We start from the raw sequence: 16,119 nt of genomic DNA, 5'->3' as shown, positions 1-16,119 counted from the left end.
CAAGGTGGAGCCCAATGGGAGCCCTCTGCTCTGTGACACTGGCGCAGGCTGCCCGCAACACTTCATCCAGCCATCATCCACGGCCTATCTTACCCCTCAATGAGGACGACCACCTAACCCATGACAGACAAGTTCATGTGGCCTGGCATCAAGAAAGACATGTGAATGGGCACGGGCATGCACTGCGTGCCTAACCAGCAATGTCGGCTGTCACACTGAATCAGCGGTCAGCAGTTTCCCTCAGCCCAAACGATTTGGCCACATCACTTCTAGAAAGTGGGTCCCTTGCCACCTTTAGGAAACGCCAGGTACCTGCTAACCATCATCGACCGTTCAACAAGGTGGCCAGAGGCAATTCCTATAGCCAAGGCACAACGGACGCTTGTGCCCAAGCTCTTCCCTCCATTTAGGGGTCCCTGACGACAGACAGCGGACCTGCGGGCCTCCCTTGCCCACCTCCTAAGGACAAACCTACACAGCAAGACAGCCTACAACCACGCGGCTAACAGCGTGGTCGAGAGGAACCACAGTTCCTTGAAGGCAACCTTAATGGGCCAAAGGCGCTCGTTGTCCCTGGCGAGTTCTTCCCCTCACACCTGGCTCCAATGACTCCAGTATCTCCCAGCTTCGAGAGGAGGCATGGAAATACTGCCCTCCACTCACATGACCTTACAAGGGGCCCTATTGTGTGCTGGAGAAAACAAAGGTCTTCAAAATCATGGTCGAATGGAGCAGAAACCTGGTAAACATGGATAGAACGAAACCTGCTCACACCGACGACCTTCATGAAAACCAAGGGCGGTGCCCAAGACTACCTCCCCAAACCAAACGAGGCCACAGTTAAAGGCCAAACGCAGTCCAAAAAGACTGCAAACAGCAGTCGAACCTGAGTGGCATCCTGCAATCGCAAAATAAAAACTCAGGTTGCCGATAGCGGCCCACCAATGCTAGTGTCCCGACGACTAGGACGCCTGCAATGTATATTTCAAATGTTCAATATTTATTCAATTTTTCTGTAGCAATAATCCACTTTTTCAGGTCTTAATAATTGTTAAGGGGTGGAGTAGTTGTAAGGACAGTCTTACACTTCATTATCAATTTTAGTCTTTTACTCTAGTTTACAGTGTACTGTATTTTCCTGTTAACATAACATAATAGTTCTTTATTTTGTCATATGTAAAATCATCTGCTCTTTCATCTCATGTATTGAATTATTCAGTTGCATGTTAAACTTGGGCTTTTATATTAATCGGAATATTAACATTAGGAGACAAATGCCAAGCCAATCTCCATGTCTGTGGTCGGACAGTCACCTGCCCCGCAGGACGGTACCTTTCCGTCCGTGGAAGTCTATGCATACACCTGTATCATGAATAAACAATCACTATTAACATCAGTCACGTTCTTCACACTGCATTAATAAAAACATTCAAATACTTAGGAGTATTCTATAATAAATCTTTACTACAAAAATTAATTTCCTAAGTTTCCTACTAGTACAATAACTAATAAGCAAAATTAATTTTAAAAATCAGGTAAAGGAAATTATTTATACTTTTTCAAGTTACAAAATGTTGAATTGGCAGACCTCGAGTCTTTCAAGTCATTGGGTATTTTGTGATAGAAGATAAAACTTTATCCCAATGCTTTTTGTAGTTTTCAGTAATAACCTCAGTTAAAATTTTCCAACACCAGTCTAAGAAATCAAAACAAGCGGAACAAGAGGAACACTAGCCAATGACACATCCATTTTCACAAAGGTCAAGAAAGTGATTTAGAGATTGGATTAGATAGCATTGATAGGTTTCTACAACAAACTTTGAGCAATGTTATTTAACTTAAGAGGTCCACATTCAAATGACTACTAGCTATACAGAACAGGACTGTTTAACTTTACCTTAATACATCCAGTAAATATGGTCAACCAAGTGGAAAATCCAGATAATTCTCCTTTAGGAACAATCAATTAACAGCTGCATTTTTGAATACTGTACATCTATTGTGTTAGTGAACTAGGCAGGTCCAATGACAGATCTAAGGCTCATGAGAAATTAAGAAAGGTTCTTAGAAATAACACAAAAAATATTTCAAACTTTGTTTAATCAGGGTTTACAAAGTATTTTCTTGGTCCATACATATAGTTTCTTTAGAATCAAAAAAATAATATCCTCTAAACATTAAAGAATAGGAAAAAATTTCCTAACTTACAATGGAATTTTTGGTTAAAAAGGAAAACTAAAGATCTTTTACTCAACGACATGCTGATATTCGAACTCGACTGGCTTTTGGACAGTGAGGTTTACTAACAGTGACGTCGTTGGCTAAGCGGACAGCAGTCTTGTTGATAAGGAGGAATGGCGAAGATGGATTGTTATGATGGGGTGACTTGACTTGAACTTTCCCTACCCTTGACTACCAGTGGTATTCGTGCGCAACTTCTCTAACTCCTAGAAAGGAAGATGGTGCAGAAGTTTGCGTTCACCTCAGGCCCATCCTTCAGTAAGCTGTAATAAGATACCAACAGCGTCAATGGTAAACTCTAACTACTGGATTGGTAACTACTGAATAGAACACCTCACTTGCCAAACATGCCATGCTCTTAAAAAAAAATTAAAAAAAAAATTGAAAAAAAAAAATCACATTTACAGACTACATCAGCATGTTGGAATGGGAAACTCCAATTCTGTTCAAAATACAAAAGATAAAAGAAAAAAAAACTATATTAAATACACCTATGACGAGAAACCTTGCCAAGTGAGGCCCCATCATCAGTTTAAGTTACAAAGACCGAGAGGATCAGTTGACACTTGTTACGGTGATGAAGTCGCCGAAGCAACAGTTGAGGCGGCCACTTGGCAAGGCCCCAGCTGGAGAGCAGGAGGCAGGAGCTTGACTAGGGAAGCCGCGGGGTTACTGCCGCGGCCAGGAAAGTGCACCAGGCATGGCCCCCATCATGCCGAGGCCACCATTGACTGTACCACCCATGGGGGCGGCTTGGTTCATCAATGCCATGTTGTTTCCCTGATTCTGGACGGCTGGACGCTGGGGGCCATTCGTCTGGCCTGAGGCACCTGATTGGCTCATACTTCCTTTGGCAGGACCAGTACCCATTAGAGGAGGAGGACCGCCATATCGGCCTCGGCTCTCACCCAAACCATTAGGCATATAATTGCTTTTGCCTCCGCTTCCATACTGGTTAAATCCTCCAGCCCTCTGGTGAGACGTACCATAACCATTTCCATTGGTGTAGCCATTCCTTCCACCACCCATACGACCGCGGTCACGGTCACGGTCGCGTTCACGATCACGATCGCGGCCATATCCTCCCCTTCTGTCATCATCACGGCCCCTCCAGCGAGTACGACCTGATAACATCGAGAACCCATTAAATGTGCAGTTGAATCGAGGGAATATATCAAACTATAAAAATATTCAGACATCAAATTTTTCAAAAAATTAAAAATTGTTACCTCTTGCACCACACTACTAGTGTATACCAAACTTTACCTTTTCCACCCCCATGGCGAGACATTTCCATGATTTCAAACAGGCGTGGGTTAACAACCTGGTTTGCTTCTTTTAACACATCAATCAGATCTTTAGCTTGTTTGCAGTTGTCTGCTGTGAAGAAAGTATACGCAGTTCCGGTCTTGTCAGACCTCCCCGTTCGACCAATTCGGTGAACATAATCCTCTGAACAGGATGGGTAGTCGTAGTTGATGACGAACTTCACATCATCCACATCTACACAATAAGAGCAATATTATACATATGAACATGCATCATCATCTGAAAAACTACCAAGTTTGAAGCCTTCTAGTTACGACAAAAATTTATTTCATTTTTTTCAAAATTAATTTTAAGCTATTCAAAAACTTGGCAGTTTCTTGGGTCACTTCACAAAAATTGGTTAAGAAAATATATATTTACAAATATTTGAGCATACATAGCAAAGTTAGCAAAAAAGGGGGCATGCAAAACTAAGATGAAAATAGTTCAAATGAAATGACCCACATCCTACTCATATCTAGCACAGTTAAGGACCGCGGCTCGCACACTTCCATCGTTAAACAAGCCTCTTCCACATCCACCTGTGGCTGGACACGCTCGAGCCCTTATGGGTGCACACTCAAAGTTAACAAATGCAGAAATTAACTTTTAAAATCAAATGACTAAACTTTTAACGAGATGAAACATTACTAGAACCTAAAAAATTACCGCGAGCATGCACCCAACATGCCCCCAGCAACCACTGCTTCCCGCGAAGATACCTACGTTCCACATGTGGCAGTGCGGGAGAGGCAGCGGCAAGTGGGGGCCGGGGTGGACCCAAATTGGATCATCCACTATCAGGGCTGAAGGCCCTGTCTATGGGCCAGCACTACGTATGGCCTTCATAAACCTTGCTACCACAGGTCGGGGGCTTGTGGCTTGTCACGATGTTTACAGTAGCGAATGAATTTGATAGGTCCAGGGTGGGTAGGCCAGGCGAGACCAGGGCGGACTGCTGCAGACCGGAGTGGGTCGAGCGACCAACACAGGCTGCAGGCGGCCGCTTCACTGGTCTTCATTGACCTCTGCCACCAGAGACAGCCACGACTACATGACCAGCTGTCAGGCACCAATGGACACTTGGCACCTACGCGCATATCGTGCTCAGTGATGCACGATGACTCTCAGAGGCACCAGAGCCTAATGCAACGAAACATCCTCCGTGCATTATCTCGTTTTGAGTGCCTCTGCAAAAAAAAGAAGACCAGACTGAATTAAAAGTGGCTCCATGCGAGGGAACTGCTTCATTAACCTCTGGAGGTAATAAACATCTAAAAGAGGCTTTTAGTAATAGGAATATAAAAAATATTGTAATGCACTTCAATAAGCAAGTTTGATACAGCCTTTATTACAGTTAACTTACAAATACACCTAATGTTAAATGTACTAAATCACCCACATTTTGATACATCTACCAAGACAGATCACATCCTCCTACACAGCTTGAAATGAAAGTTAACCATTATATACTATAGTTCTTAGTACTTTAAAATTTGTTTACCACAAAATACTATAAAGTTCTTATTACATTACATTAGAAAATGCTAAACAAAATGCGTAAAGAAAACCGTTCTGCCTTAGAGAATACCTGAATATGGCCAATTTACTATAAAAAAAATCATGTAAATATGTCTAATTCCAGTGGTATTTAGTATAAAATTAAGGCCAAGTATTATGATGTTGAAAACGAGGTGTCACTGAACAAGTCTGGACAATGATGCACGTTTACACCTGCATCATCACCAGACAGAAAAGTACTCCGGAGCCTCCAGAAGTTTACTTCACAACCACAGGTGTGGAGCCTTTCTAACAAATAACAACACAGGTGCAAACGGCTATCCTATTCAAGACTGTTGCTCACCTGTTCGTCATTGACATCAATATACAGGCTTTTCCCACTATATGAAACCACCAAATGTACAGTCTGGACTTTTTACCTTGTTACCCTCCCTCAATATCAAAGACATCCCACCCTTATCTATTAATTAGATCGGACCACTATTCATGTACAGTATATATTTCATGCCCATCCCCAATCTTTCTCAGTATGAGGCCCACCATTCCCACTTAAAAACACACAACTTACCTAGACCACGCGCAGCGACATCTGTGGCAACTAGGATGGGCGCTCTCCCAGATCGAAACTCTGAAATAAAGATAAGAATTGAGCATCAAAACTCTTGGGCAACTAAGTATTGACAGGAATGTACATTTCGGGACAAAGTATGTAACTATAAACTACATTTCATATAAGTTTTGTTTTTTGTTACTTCCTACCTAGGTGTCAGGCTTTCTACTTATGACCAATTTCTCGACTCTAGGAACACTCATAATTACTACTTTCTAACCTGTTAATTAAATCTAAGAACCCTCATGCTAATTACAAATTCCCTGAATTCCTGGGTACCAAACATTATGAAAATATTCCAAAGACTTAAAGGAAGTAGTTTGTTTGCAAATGGGTAGTCTGCACATGAGCCATAATGAAAAATTAAGTGTATAAAAGGGGTAAAATGTGGCAAGACATCAATAATTGAACTTAACCTCTTCAACAAAGGTGGGTCTAATACAACACACAAAGGAGTTCCTATTCTATTAAATTCAGTCCTACCCCCTGCCAGGTAGAGGTTCGCTTAAATGTCACAACCCTCTTGTTCAACTTTGTCAACTTTTTGAATTTTTATCCAACTTTGAATGTGGCTGTTCTATTAGAAACTAAAATAATCTATAAACTATGTCTGCTCATTGTTAGTTGTAGAAGGTGGATGCCACATTGCATCAGGATAGCATCTAAGTTAAAGAATATTAGTTCACTGTATCGAAGACTCATCACATTTCTCATTTAAAAGATGTTTTTTTTTTTTTACCTAACTTTCAAAAAAACAATTACTGGTGTCTGTATAACTTCAAGTACTTGTTAACTGTTTTGAATGGCACACATCGCCCTTTACTTTTCACAAGTCCTGACACCTGTGTTTTCTACATCTGATTAAAATCACTGTCCTTTGAAATACAGTCTCACTCACGTGTAATAAAAGAAAAACTCAGAATAGGGTATAAACTACATATAGTAACTGACGGGTTTCAGAAGATTATTATACAAAACTGAAGTCCTCTACACAGAAACCAACATAACCTAAAATTTTGGCTAATGTATAATACAGTATATGATGAGTCATTTCTGTGGGTAATTTGACTCAAAAATCTCTATATTGCTCTTTTCATTACAATCTTATTCAACCAGATATAAAACAAACTTTGCAAACCTATACTTGCTATCACATTCAAAATGGATATGCCAAGTAGTCAAGGGCAGATACAGCAGTAAACCTATAACTACTAGGAAACAAAGAAATTTTTTTGTATGCAATAAAGGTACGAGGGGGAATGCACATGAAAAATTTTTCAGGCAATATAAAGTTTTTCATTTTAATGCCAAAGTAAACTAAATTGGAATTAACCACAAATGGCAATCAAACTATAATGATTAAAGAAGCTATGTAAAAATTATAATACTTACCACTCAACACCCAATCTCTCTCTTGTTGTGATTTGTCACCATGGATACACATGGCAGGCCACCTGTATAAATAAGAGAAAATAAATTTCTGTCACACTAAACTATAGCAGAGTTTCCCCATTATATCATCACTATTATACACTTGCTAAATACTATATGCTACATTTTGCAGACCGAAGGGACAAAACTTGCTACAGTTATTCAAAAAACCTCTTAAAACTGATGTGGGGTGACTAAACATTTGAAACTCCATACAAACATTTACTCTCCGGGTCAGGTGAATAAACTGGCCAAGGGCATGGTGCATGTTGAAGACATGCTATGCCCATTTCTTTATCTTACCCAGTACTCCTCAACCCACGAGTAACCTCCTCCACCTTCCTCTTCGTCTCGATAAAGATTATAGTCTTGTAAGCCTTCTCCTGCGCCATCTCATTGAGCAACTGGCGCAGCCTACAGGAAATAGGGAAAGGGGAATGTAAAGGAGAATGTAACAAGCAGGCATTGCAGACTTTGTGCATTTTGGATTGCCTCTCCCTCTTCCATCTTTAATTCTAGAAAAAAAGTAAGATTGTTAAATTTTGTTGGTAAGGTCAGCCAGCAACCAAATTGACAAAGTCTACTATGTGTCCCAAAGGCCTGAGGTAGCTTCAGGTAGAAGAATGTCACCCGGATCCTTAGGATCTATCAGACAAGTGCATTTTCTTTACCCTTCACGTCTCATTCGCCTGGTCAAATCGTCCACCTTTCTTTTAGTTTCAGCAAACACGATGATCTTGCTTTCCTTTTCTGCCATGATTTCCTCAAGGAGCTGCCGGAGTCTAAGGGACAAGGTACATCATTGAATCTATAACATTTAGCACTTTTTCTGTAGAATAAAATAAGGTTTCCATCTAACAGAAAAATTTTGAAAGATTAACCTAGATAATTCAAATTTGCGCTTCCAGCTTAATGAAATTAAATGCAAGACATACTTACTTTGTATCTTTTTCAATTTCTTGACAAACATCAACGATCTGTAGAATGTTGTGATTTGCACTTAATGAGAGAGAGCCAACATTAAGCTGAATAGAATCTTTGAGAAAATCTTCAGCTAGGTTCCGAACTTCCTTGGGCCAAGTAGCAGACCACATCAACGTTTGTCTGTCCGGCTAAAAAAAATTACATTATTGTTTTCACATACCGTCCATAAAACATTTAATTACAACATACTATCGTCACTATAACAAATAGTTTATACAATACTGTATCATCCTCAAAACACTTACTCTGATCTGATCTACAATTTTTCTTATTTGAGGCTCGAAACCCATGTCAAGCATACGGTCAGCCTCGTCTAAAACTAAGTAAGTGCATCTTCTTAGATTCGTTTTACTGGCCTCTAAGAAATCTATAAGTCTTCCTGGTGTGGCTATACAGATCTGGGGGTTAAAATAAAAAATGCATTAATAATGTACATTATAAAATGGCCTATTATACCAAAATATTTTTCATCTGGCGCACTATATTGCAAAATGATGTATAACCATGAAATACCATACTTAAAATACAAAATTAATTAAGAAATTCAGCAGCTCTTTTCAATATCTCACGGGTCGGGGAGAATCCCAGATAGTGAAACCCCAAGGTATGACAGGGTGTAATTTCATGTAGTTGAAATTTAACGTATGTCATTTGGGAGTTTCATTGAAAGGGGTTATGTATGATGATGACCCAGCCCTAACATAACCTGGTATAGAATAAAACCGTTCACAATTGTTTAAATAACTCTAGTAAGAAAGTACTTGAGAATGTCTTTCACAATCATCAGAATTGCCTTAAATTTTACGACTGCTTGAACATTTATGTCAAACTAGTTCTTTCCTGCTCCCATAGTTCATAGACTTCAATGTAGATGACATTTTTATCAATTCCGCAGTGCTTTGCGGTAGACCACTGGATTACTCAAAGGGGGCGACATTTTGAAAAATCCTCATCAGACGGAGGAAATTAGAGGGACTTTTTTTTCTATTCCATCAGAATTCAAGAATTTCAAATTTCAAACAAGCATGGTGCAGATGTCAGTTCTTAGCCTCCAGAGACACAACGGACTTTAAAACATATTTCATTTTATAGAAAACTGTCCTTGAAAAAACTATAAAACGAAAACATGACAATTTCAGTGACTTAGTTGTTCATGTTAATATATATCATATTGATGAGTAACTTCAAACAGATGAGCAGTGAAATAGTTAACTTGAGTGAAGCGACCCATGGCAGAGTTAAAAGTTTGAACAAAACCTGTTGCAGAATTATCAAGACCAAAATACTAGCCCTTGCGACTGGTGCGCGTAGCACATCCATATGGAGTATAACATGCCTGAACAGATCAGCGAAATGTTAAAATTGTTGCCAGATAAGAAAAATTAGCACGATTAAATGTTAATTCAGACCAATAGTCAAAAATTATTACGTAGGGGTTTCGCAGTAGGGCTACAGACTAGAAACAGGGAAGGAAATTCCCATTTTCTATGCATTCAGGAAGCCTGGCCCATCAATACAAATGCCTCCCATTAAAATAACTCAATTATATCTACATTAGTGTAATGTAGTCAATTCATAGAACCCTCATTACACAAATAACTAGAAACCAATAGGCTTGCATCATTTCTCCCTTCCACAGCCATCCTTGACACATTGGAAAAGAAAAAAAAAAATCATACATTTTTTTTTAAAACTAAGGCTATCAAAAATTTATCCTCCCTACAGCTGACCAATTGCAAATTCCATTCAGTCTTACCTCTACTCCTCTCTCCAAGTCGCGGATTTGTGGTCCCTTTGGTGCACCTCCGAATACACACGTAGAACGGATTTTGGACGACGTTCCAAAATCTTGTGCAACTGTTAAAATTTGTTGGGCAAGTTCTCTGGTCGGCGCTAGAACAAGTGCGATTGGACCATCCCCTCGTTCCAAATACGGTTGGTGATTTATATGTACAATTGCTGGTAGGATGTAACCTAAAGTTTTCCCTGAGCCAGTCTGAAAAAAAAAATTAATGGTTTCAACATTAACAGCCTATTATCATACTGTAGTTTGCAATAAAAAAAATTAGAGACACGTGTAATGTAAAGCATTTCTAAATACTGAATTTTTTTCTCTTCTTGCAACACACTGTAAAAGCAAATTCCAAAAAAAGGCCAGCCCTGAAATGTAGTCTAATTCCAACCTATAACTTCTACAATTGTCTTTAGCTTATAAAAATCCTTACCTGTGCAATTCCCACAAAATCTCTTCCCTGAAGAGAAATGGGCCACCCTTGTGCCTGAATTGGAGTTGGGACTTCATACCCTTGTCTACGAATTTCGGCCATAACGTAATCGGGGAAATTGTAGTCTGTGAAGTACTGAATTGGATTTGGGATATTCTTTCCTCTTAATGTGATTTCTTTCTCATTTCTGAAATTCAATAGAAACATTTAGTATTCAATCAAGCACATACTTAAGTGCTAAATTATAGACAATTAAATCAAAGGACCTGCAAATACAATTAAAACCACACCATTTCTTACCTATACTGTTCTACTTCGTACTGCGATCTGCTTAAGACTTGTGGTGTTGGCTGGTAGAAGTTTTTCTCGAATGGGGCTAGTCTGGTAAGGTCCCACTTAGGCTTCCGTAAACGCTCTCCGGGCTGCCTTCCCTTCAAGGACGGTCGACCACCTCCGTAACCACCACCGCCTCCGCCTCCCCCATATCCGCCACCTCCGCCTCCGCCACCACCACCTCTCGCGCCACTCCACCCATCATCCCTGTCACGACGACGATCCCGATCACGATCACGATCACGGTCACGGTCGCGGGAAGGAGAACAGGAGCGAGACCTAAAAAATGTACCTTGGGATTAACCAATTTAAGGCTAACCTGAAAAAAAGCTTGTTACGAGGTAACAATACTTAAGAACCATTTGGATTACCTTACTGGTAGGTGTGCACCTTACTCCATTACCCGCTACTTCAAGACCTAAAATCATTACAAAATATGGTCCCAAAAACCAAATTTTTCCATGATTCCAAAAGTAATATTGCTGATCAGAAATGAATGAATCCTTACTCCCTGACAGTGCATCTACAATTTTAAACCACTTAAGAACTTTGAACTCCACTAGCTCCCCTTTATTTATCAAACTATGGAATAAGGGAAGAACATACAGTAAGTATTACAATATAATAAATAAGTGATATATTTCTAAGAATAGTACACTGAAGACCTGATTGTATGACAAACTTTGGCATGGTAACCAGTGTAAAAATTAATGAGTATAATAATGAGTATTTTTTGGAAAACAAAATGACAAACTATTACATTTATTTTCTATACTAATGCCAAAGTCCATTCATCAATACAAGAGGCTTCACATTTTAAAAGTAATACCCAACTGGCTAACCAGTAGATACGACGTTGATTCCATTTTTACTTATGCACAAGGATTTGCCACAACCAACAAAATAATTTAGTAACAAATTACAATCCTCGAACAAAAACAAAAATAAAATATACAACTCTTAGAAAATGAATCTTTTCCTTCTTACTGCAAATGGGAGGGAAGGGAATTTTAGTAAATTGAAGACAAAATGTAAATTAGGGAAGTGTTACTGTACCTTTATTTAACCATTAATTTTATTTACTTTACAGTATTCATCTTAAGTGCACAACCAAAAGGAAGTCAAGTTGCAAGCTGTTTTCAACATACTGTTACTAATGGTGGACCTGCAACATGTTTATCAGGGAGCTAGTAAATTCCTACATTTCGAAGCCAGGTACTGAAATTTGAGCGAGGGAAACGCCGAGAAGACGGGAGAGATGCAAAGAAGAGGGGAGAGAGATGAAGGGGGAAGAGCAGGAGGGAGAGAGATGAAGGGGGAAGAGCTGGGGGAAGAGAGAGAGATGAAGGGGGAAGAGCAGGGGGGGGGAGGAGAGAGAGAGAGAGAGAGAGAGAGAGAGAGAGAGAGAGAGAGAGAGAGAGAGAGAGAGAGAGAGAGAGAGAGAGAGAGAATGAGGGGGGAAGAGCAGGAGAGAGAAAATGAAGGGGGGAAGAGCAGGAGAGAGAGAGAGAGAGAATGAGGGAGGAAGAGCAGGAGAGAGAGAGAATGAGGGAGGAAGAGCAGGAGAGAGAGAGAGAGAATGAGGGAGGAAGAGCAGGAGAGAGAGAGAGAGAGAGAATGAGGGAGGAAGAGCAGGAGAGAGAGAGAGAGAATGAGGGAGGAAGAGAGAATGAGAGAGAGATGAGGGGGAAGAGCAAGGGGGAGAAAGATGAGGGGGAAGAGCAAGGGGGAGAAAGATGAGGGGGAAGAGCAAGGGGGAGAAAGAGATGAGGGGGAAGAGCAAGGGGGAGAAAGAGATGAGGGGGAAGAGCAAGGGGGAGAAAGAGATGAGGGGGAAGAGCAAGGGGGAGAAAGATGAGGGGGAAGAGCAAGGGGGAGAAAGATGAGGGGGAAGAGCAAGGGGGAGAAAGAGATGAGGGGGAAGAGCAAGGGGGAGAAAGAGATGAGGGGGAAGAGCAAGGGGGAGAAAGAGATGAGGGGGAAGAGCAAGGGGGAGAAAGATGAGGGGGAAGAGCAAGGGGGAGAAAGAGATGAGGGGGAAGAGCAAGGGGGAGAAAGAGATGAGGGGGAAGAGCAAGGGGGAGAAAGATGAGGGGGAAGAGCAAGGGGGAGAAAGAGATGAGGGGGAAGAGCAAGGGGGAGAAAGAGATGAGGGGGAAGAGCAAGGGGGAGAAAGATGAGGGGGAAGAGCAAGGGGGAGAAAGATGAGGGGGAAGAGCAAGGGGGAGAAAGATGAGGGGGAAGAGCAAGGGGGAGAAAGATGAGGGGGGAAGAGCAAAGGGGAGAGAGAGATGAGGGGGAAGAGCAAGGGGGAGAGAGAGAGAGAGAGAGGATGAGGGGGAAGAGCAAGAGATGAGGAGGAAGAGCAAGAGATGAGGGGGAAGAGCAGGGAAGAAAGATGAGGGGGAAGAGCAGAGAAGAAAGATGAGGGGGAAGAGCAGGGAAGAAAGATGAAGGGGAAGAGCAGGGAAGAAAGATGAGGGGGAAGAGCAGGGAAGAAAGATGAGGGGGAAGAGCAGAGCAGAGAGAGAAAACCTTGTCAGGCCCATCTAACCTTTTAAATTTTGTATCTTTCAACATCAGGGGACAAAAATATTGAACTGTCCAACAGGTACAGAAAGAAGTTTCTTCAGCCCTGAAGTTGAAAAGACAAGGACTAACTAATTATATAGCCTAGTTACAATTGAATACTATTTTAAAGATGGATCAAAATAAAGAAACTACAAAAAATAGACAAAAAACCTTGCTTAAGACACCATTCAGTAAAATCTACAGAAAAATGAACTGTTCTACCTTTGGACTGTGACTAATCTATCACGGTTAATAAACCACTTCCCTATAATTTCTTTTAGTAAGCAACGAAGCGTGAGCGAGGTTAAATGACCCGTTCCATTTATTTTTACTTTATGGCTAATCTGCCAGTACACAAAACCTTTCCCTAAAATTTCCTGTGATAGGCAACCAAGTTAGTGGTTTCTTCCCCACTTCCTATATCTAAACCTTATAAGGCAAAAATTTCAACAAAATCCTCCAAACCCAGTAATAGCTCAGCTGCCATTAAACTGGAAGCACCTGGAAGAACAGGCGATAACCATGAAGAGGTTCGATAACAGATCGAAGTCTGTAAATGTAAACGATTGAATATCAAGCAAGACAATACTAAGATCAAACACTACATTTCTGGCAGTTTTGACATTTACGGTAATCAGCAGTTGTTCAAGAGCTGGGCAAAAAGATTAACTTGCTTGGACTATTTTAGACTGGGAAAAATACATACCAATAGTTTTCAACACAATTTTCCAAACTAAATTAAACTATTTAATTCTTTTAAGACCAAATGTTAAGCAACCTACATTTTATATCGACAGAGCGCGCGTTGGGGTCCGACCTTGTTAAATGCAGACAGGCAAAACCGTAGACTTGCCATTTGAATTAAGTGGAAGTAGTAGTAGTTGTAAAGACTGCCTTACAAATCGCTCCCCTCACTTCGTCTACTCTTGTCTATACCATGTATTCAATATTTTCTAGATAGGTCTGTAAAAAGGAAAATATCTACAATGACATTATCCTTTACATGGCTATTTTATAAGCCTCTACATGCTATTAAAACCCGAACAATTGAGATTTTTTATTCTTTTCTCTAGAGCATTTTTCCCTTAAGGTTTGTTTGCCATTGAATTGTTTACTCTGCGACACCCCCCCCCACCCTTTTTATTAACTTTCTCTGCCCTTCATTGATATCCACGTTCCTTTGTTCAATTCAAACTTAATAACGTACGTAGATTGAGGGAGCATTTACCAAATTATTAGGAAATTGCATTTTCCCCGCAATTTTAATCTCTATATAGCTAATTTTATATGTATGAAAAATTAATCGGCATCTACTTAGGTCTGATTGGTCATTTTATTTCATTACCTACTTTCAAAAGATAAATGCTTGCGTTCCTACTCCACATTTTCCTTATCCAGACTCCCTTACCTAACCAAAAATCGCGATTTCGTATGGGACTTTTCACTTTCTCTAATATCGGAAGTTAAAATCCTTCGGGCACACTTTTTTCTTTTTCTTCCTCGTCTTTTTTCTTTTCTTTTTTTAAGTTTGCATATGAAAGATCTATTCTGTTACTGTTAAAATTCTAATTGTTCAATAGGGTTGTAGTTATAGAGTAATAGAAAGTTTAGCCCAAGTATTTGGACCCTTCAACGCCACGCTGCTAATTCGAAGTATATTCACGAGTGAGAAGTGTAGAAAACAAGACGGGAAAATTGGAAGACGGGAATATGGGAGTGTCTTACTAAAATTTTAAACATCCGGTATACCAGCATATGGTTTATAGCTTCAACAAAGGAAATTGTTAGAATAGAGTAATACAGGTTACAGCCAGGTAGGTCATGTAACAGGGCGTCTAAACAATTAACAAAGACAATATCACGGAGAAATCCGCCTGGATAACTAGACCGCCATTAAACAAAGAAAAAAAAATCCACTACGTATGTAATGGGCGACACTAACACTTGTTTCGGATTGTGAAACTAGTTACCGGACGTTTAGAAATGCGAGTAACGCTTTGGTGATCATGTTTGTTAATCGAAACCTGGCGTATTTCAAGTAGGAAATATAGGGAAATGTATTTATAATGAAAATATACGTTATCACAGAGCAATACTACCACCAGGAAAAAAAAAGACCAAGACGAAAGAAATGTGAAATATTCTTTGTAGGTAATAAAGGAAAAGTGAGTCACGACACCAAATTAATGCAATCAGCGGAACCATCGTAAACCATCGAAAATATTGAACGGTAATATCCTAAGAGGTTAACAGTAACTACTAACATCAAGGCTACGTTGTTGAACAGTTCATTTCACAAAATGGCGGACAGACAATGCAGAGGACCGACCGAAATAGAATGAAATTGTTGCCAAGCTAAATCAAAGAACATCCACTACGACAATACATATAATGCACTTACAATCTACATAAACTGTAGTATGATAGTCCACCATCATCAGTATGATAATTTAGCAATGCTACATATCCTCAACAAGGATTAACAACTATGATAATAATCGATGAGTGTGGACCTTTACATCGCCATATTGGAAGATTTAAGAACGAAAATTCATCAGTTATACTTACCGTCTGCTGTTTCTGTAGGACATTTTATAGTTTTCTAAATATATATATACACTCTAAATATAAATAGACTTTAGTATGGTGTTGCGACTGCTTTTAACGTAGGAAAAGCAGAAAATTTTGACAGCGGGGCCATAAGCTGTCCTTCCCCGCAGAAGTCCTACGAATAAGAGTTTCTGTGAAGTGAGACAGGCGCAGCCAATATCCAGTTCCCCTAAAAAGTGCCAGTTTGCTTATAATTATTCTTTTATTTGAATCTTTTTAGAGAGTTAATATCTTTAAAAACTAGTATGTATATTATGATTTACGTTATAAATATTATGGGCATAC

General features: G+C 40.0%; 1 protein-coding gene across 7 annotated transcripts; it reads right to left on the bottom strand.

Annotated features, from left to right (window-relative positions):
* Positions 1–2,083: 2,083 nt before the first annotated feature.
* Positions 2,084–15,961, bottom strand: LOC137654513 (probable ATP-dependent RNA helicase DDX17). 7 transcript variants are annotated; one of them, XM_068388209.1, is made up of 12 exons: positions 14,007–14,164; positions 10,621–10,932; positions 10,321–10,507; positions 9,852–10,091; positions 8,341–8,493; positions 8,051–8,223; positions 7,415–7,525; positions 7,073–7,134; positions 5,639–5,698; positions 3,508–3,744; positions 3,228–3,365; positions 2,084–2,504 (listed from the first exon to the last, which is right to left on the bottom strand). In XM_068388209.1, the coding sequence occupies exons 1-12, from the start codon at positions 14,078–14,080 to the stop codon at positions 2,497–2,499; spliced, it is 1,755 nt and encodes a 584-aa protein (XP_068244310.1). In that variant the 5' UTR covers positions 14,081–14,164; the 3' UTR covers positions 2,084–2,496. The 7 variants fall into 7 exon arrangements, with proteins under 7 accessions (XP_068244310.1, XP_068244304.1, XP_068244303.1 ...); XM_068388203.1 differs by lacking the exons at positions 2,084–2,504; positions 7,415–7,525 and adding exons at positions 7,783–7,893; positions 15,793–15,943 and having other exon boundaries at positions 2,658–3,365; positions 14,007–14,187; XM_068388202.1 differs by lacking the exon at positions 2,084–2,504 and adding an exon at positions 15,793–15,941 and having other exon boundaries at positions 2,658–3,365; positions 14,007–14,187.
* Positions 15,962–16,119: the final 158 nt, after the last annotated feature.

This window comes from Palaemon carinicauda, chromosome 15 (genome assembly GCF_036898095.1).
Source record: "Palaemon carinicauda isolate YSFRI2023 chromosome 15, ASM3689809v2, whole genome shotgun sequence".
Lineage (NCBI taxonomy): Eukaryota > Metazoa > Arthropoda > Malacostraca > Decapoda > Palaemonidae > Palaemon > Palaemon carinicauda.
Note: the sequence above shows the minus strand (reverse complement) of the source record. Positions and strands in the feature narration are given on the sequence as shown.

Bases quoted from the DNA above. Each gene is read 5' to 3' on its own strand.
- LOC137654513 (XM_068388203.1), bottom strand. From the start codon at position 14,080: ATGGCAAGTCTACGGTTTTGCCTGTCTGCATTTAACAAGGTCGGACCC. The intron at 8,494-9,851 runs GTAAGACTGAAT...TTTAACCCCCAG, and splicing joins ACTTGGAGAGAGGAGTAGAG to ATCTGTATAGCCACACCAGG. The intron at 3,745-5,638 runs GTAAGTTGTGTG...CTTATTGTGTAG, and splicing joins TGTCGCTGCGCGTGGTCTAG to ATGTGGATGATGTGAAGTTC.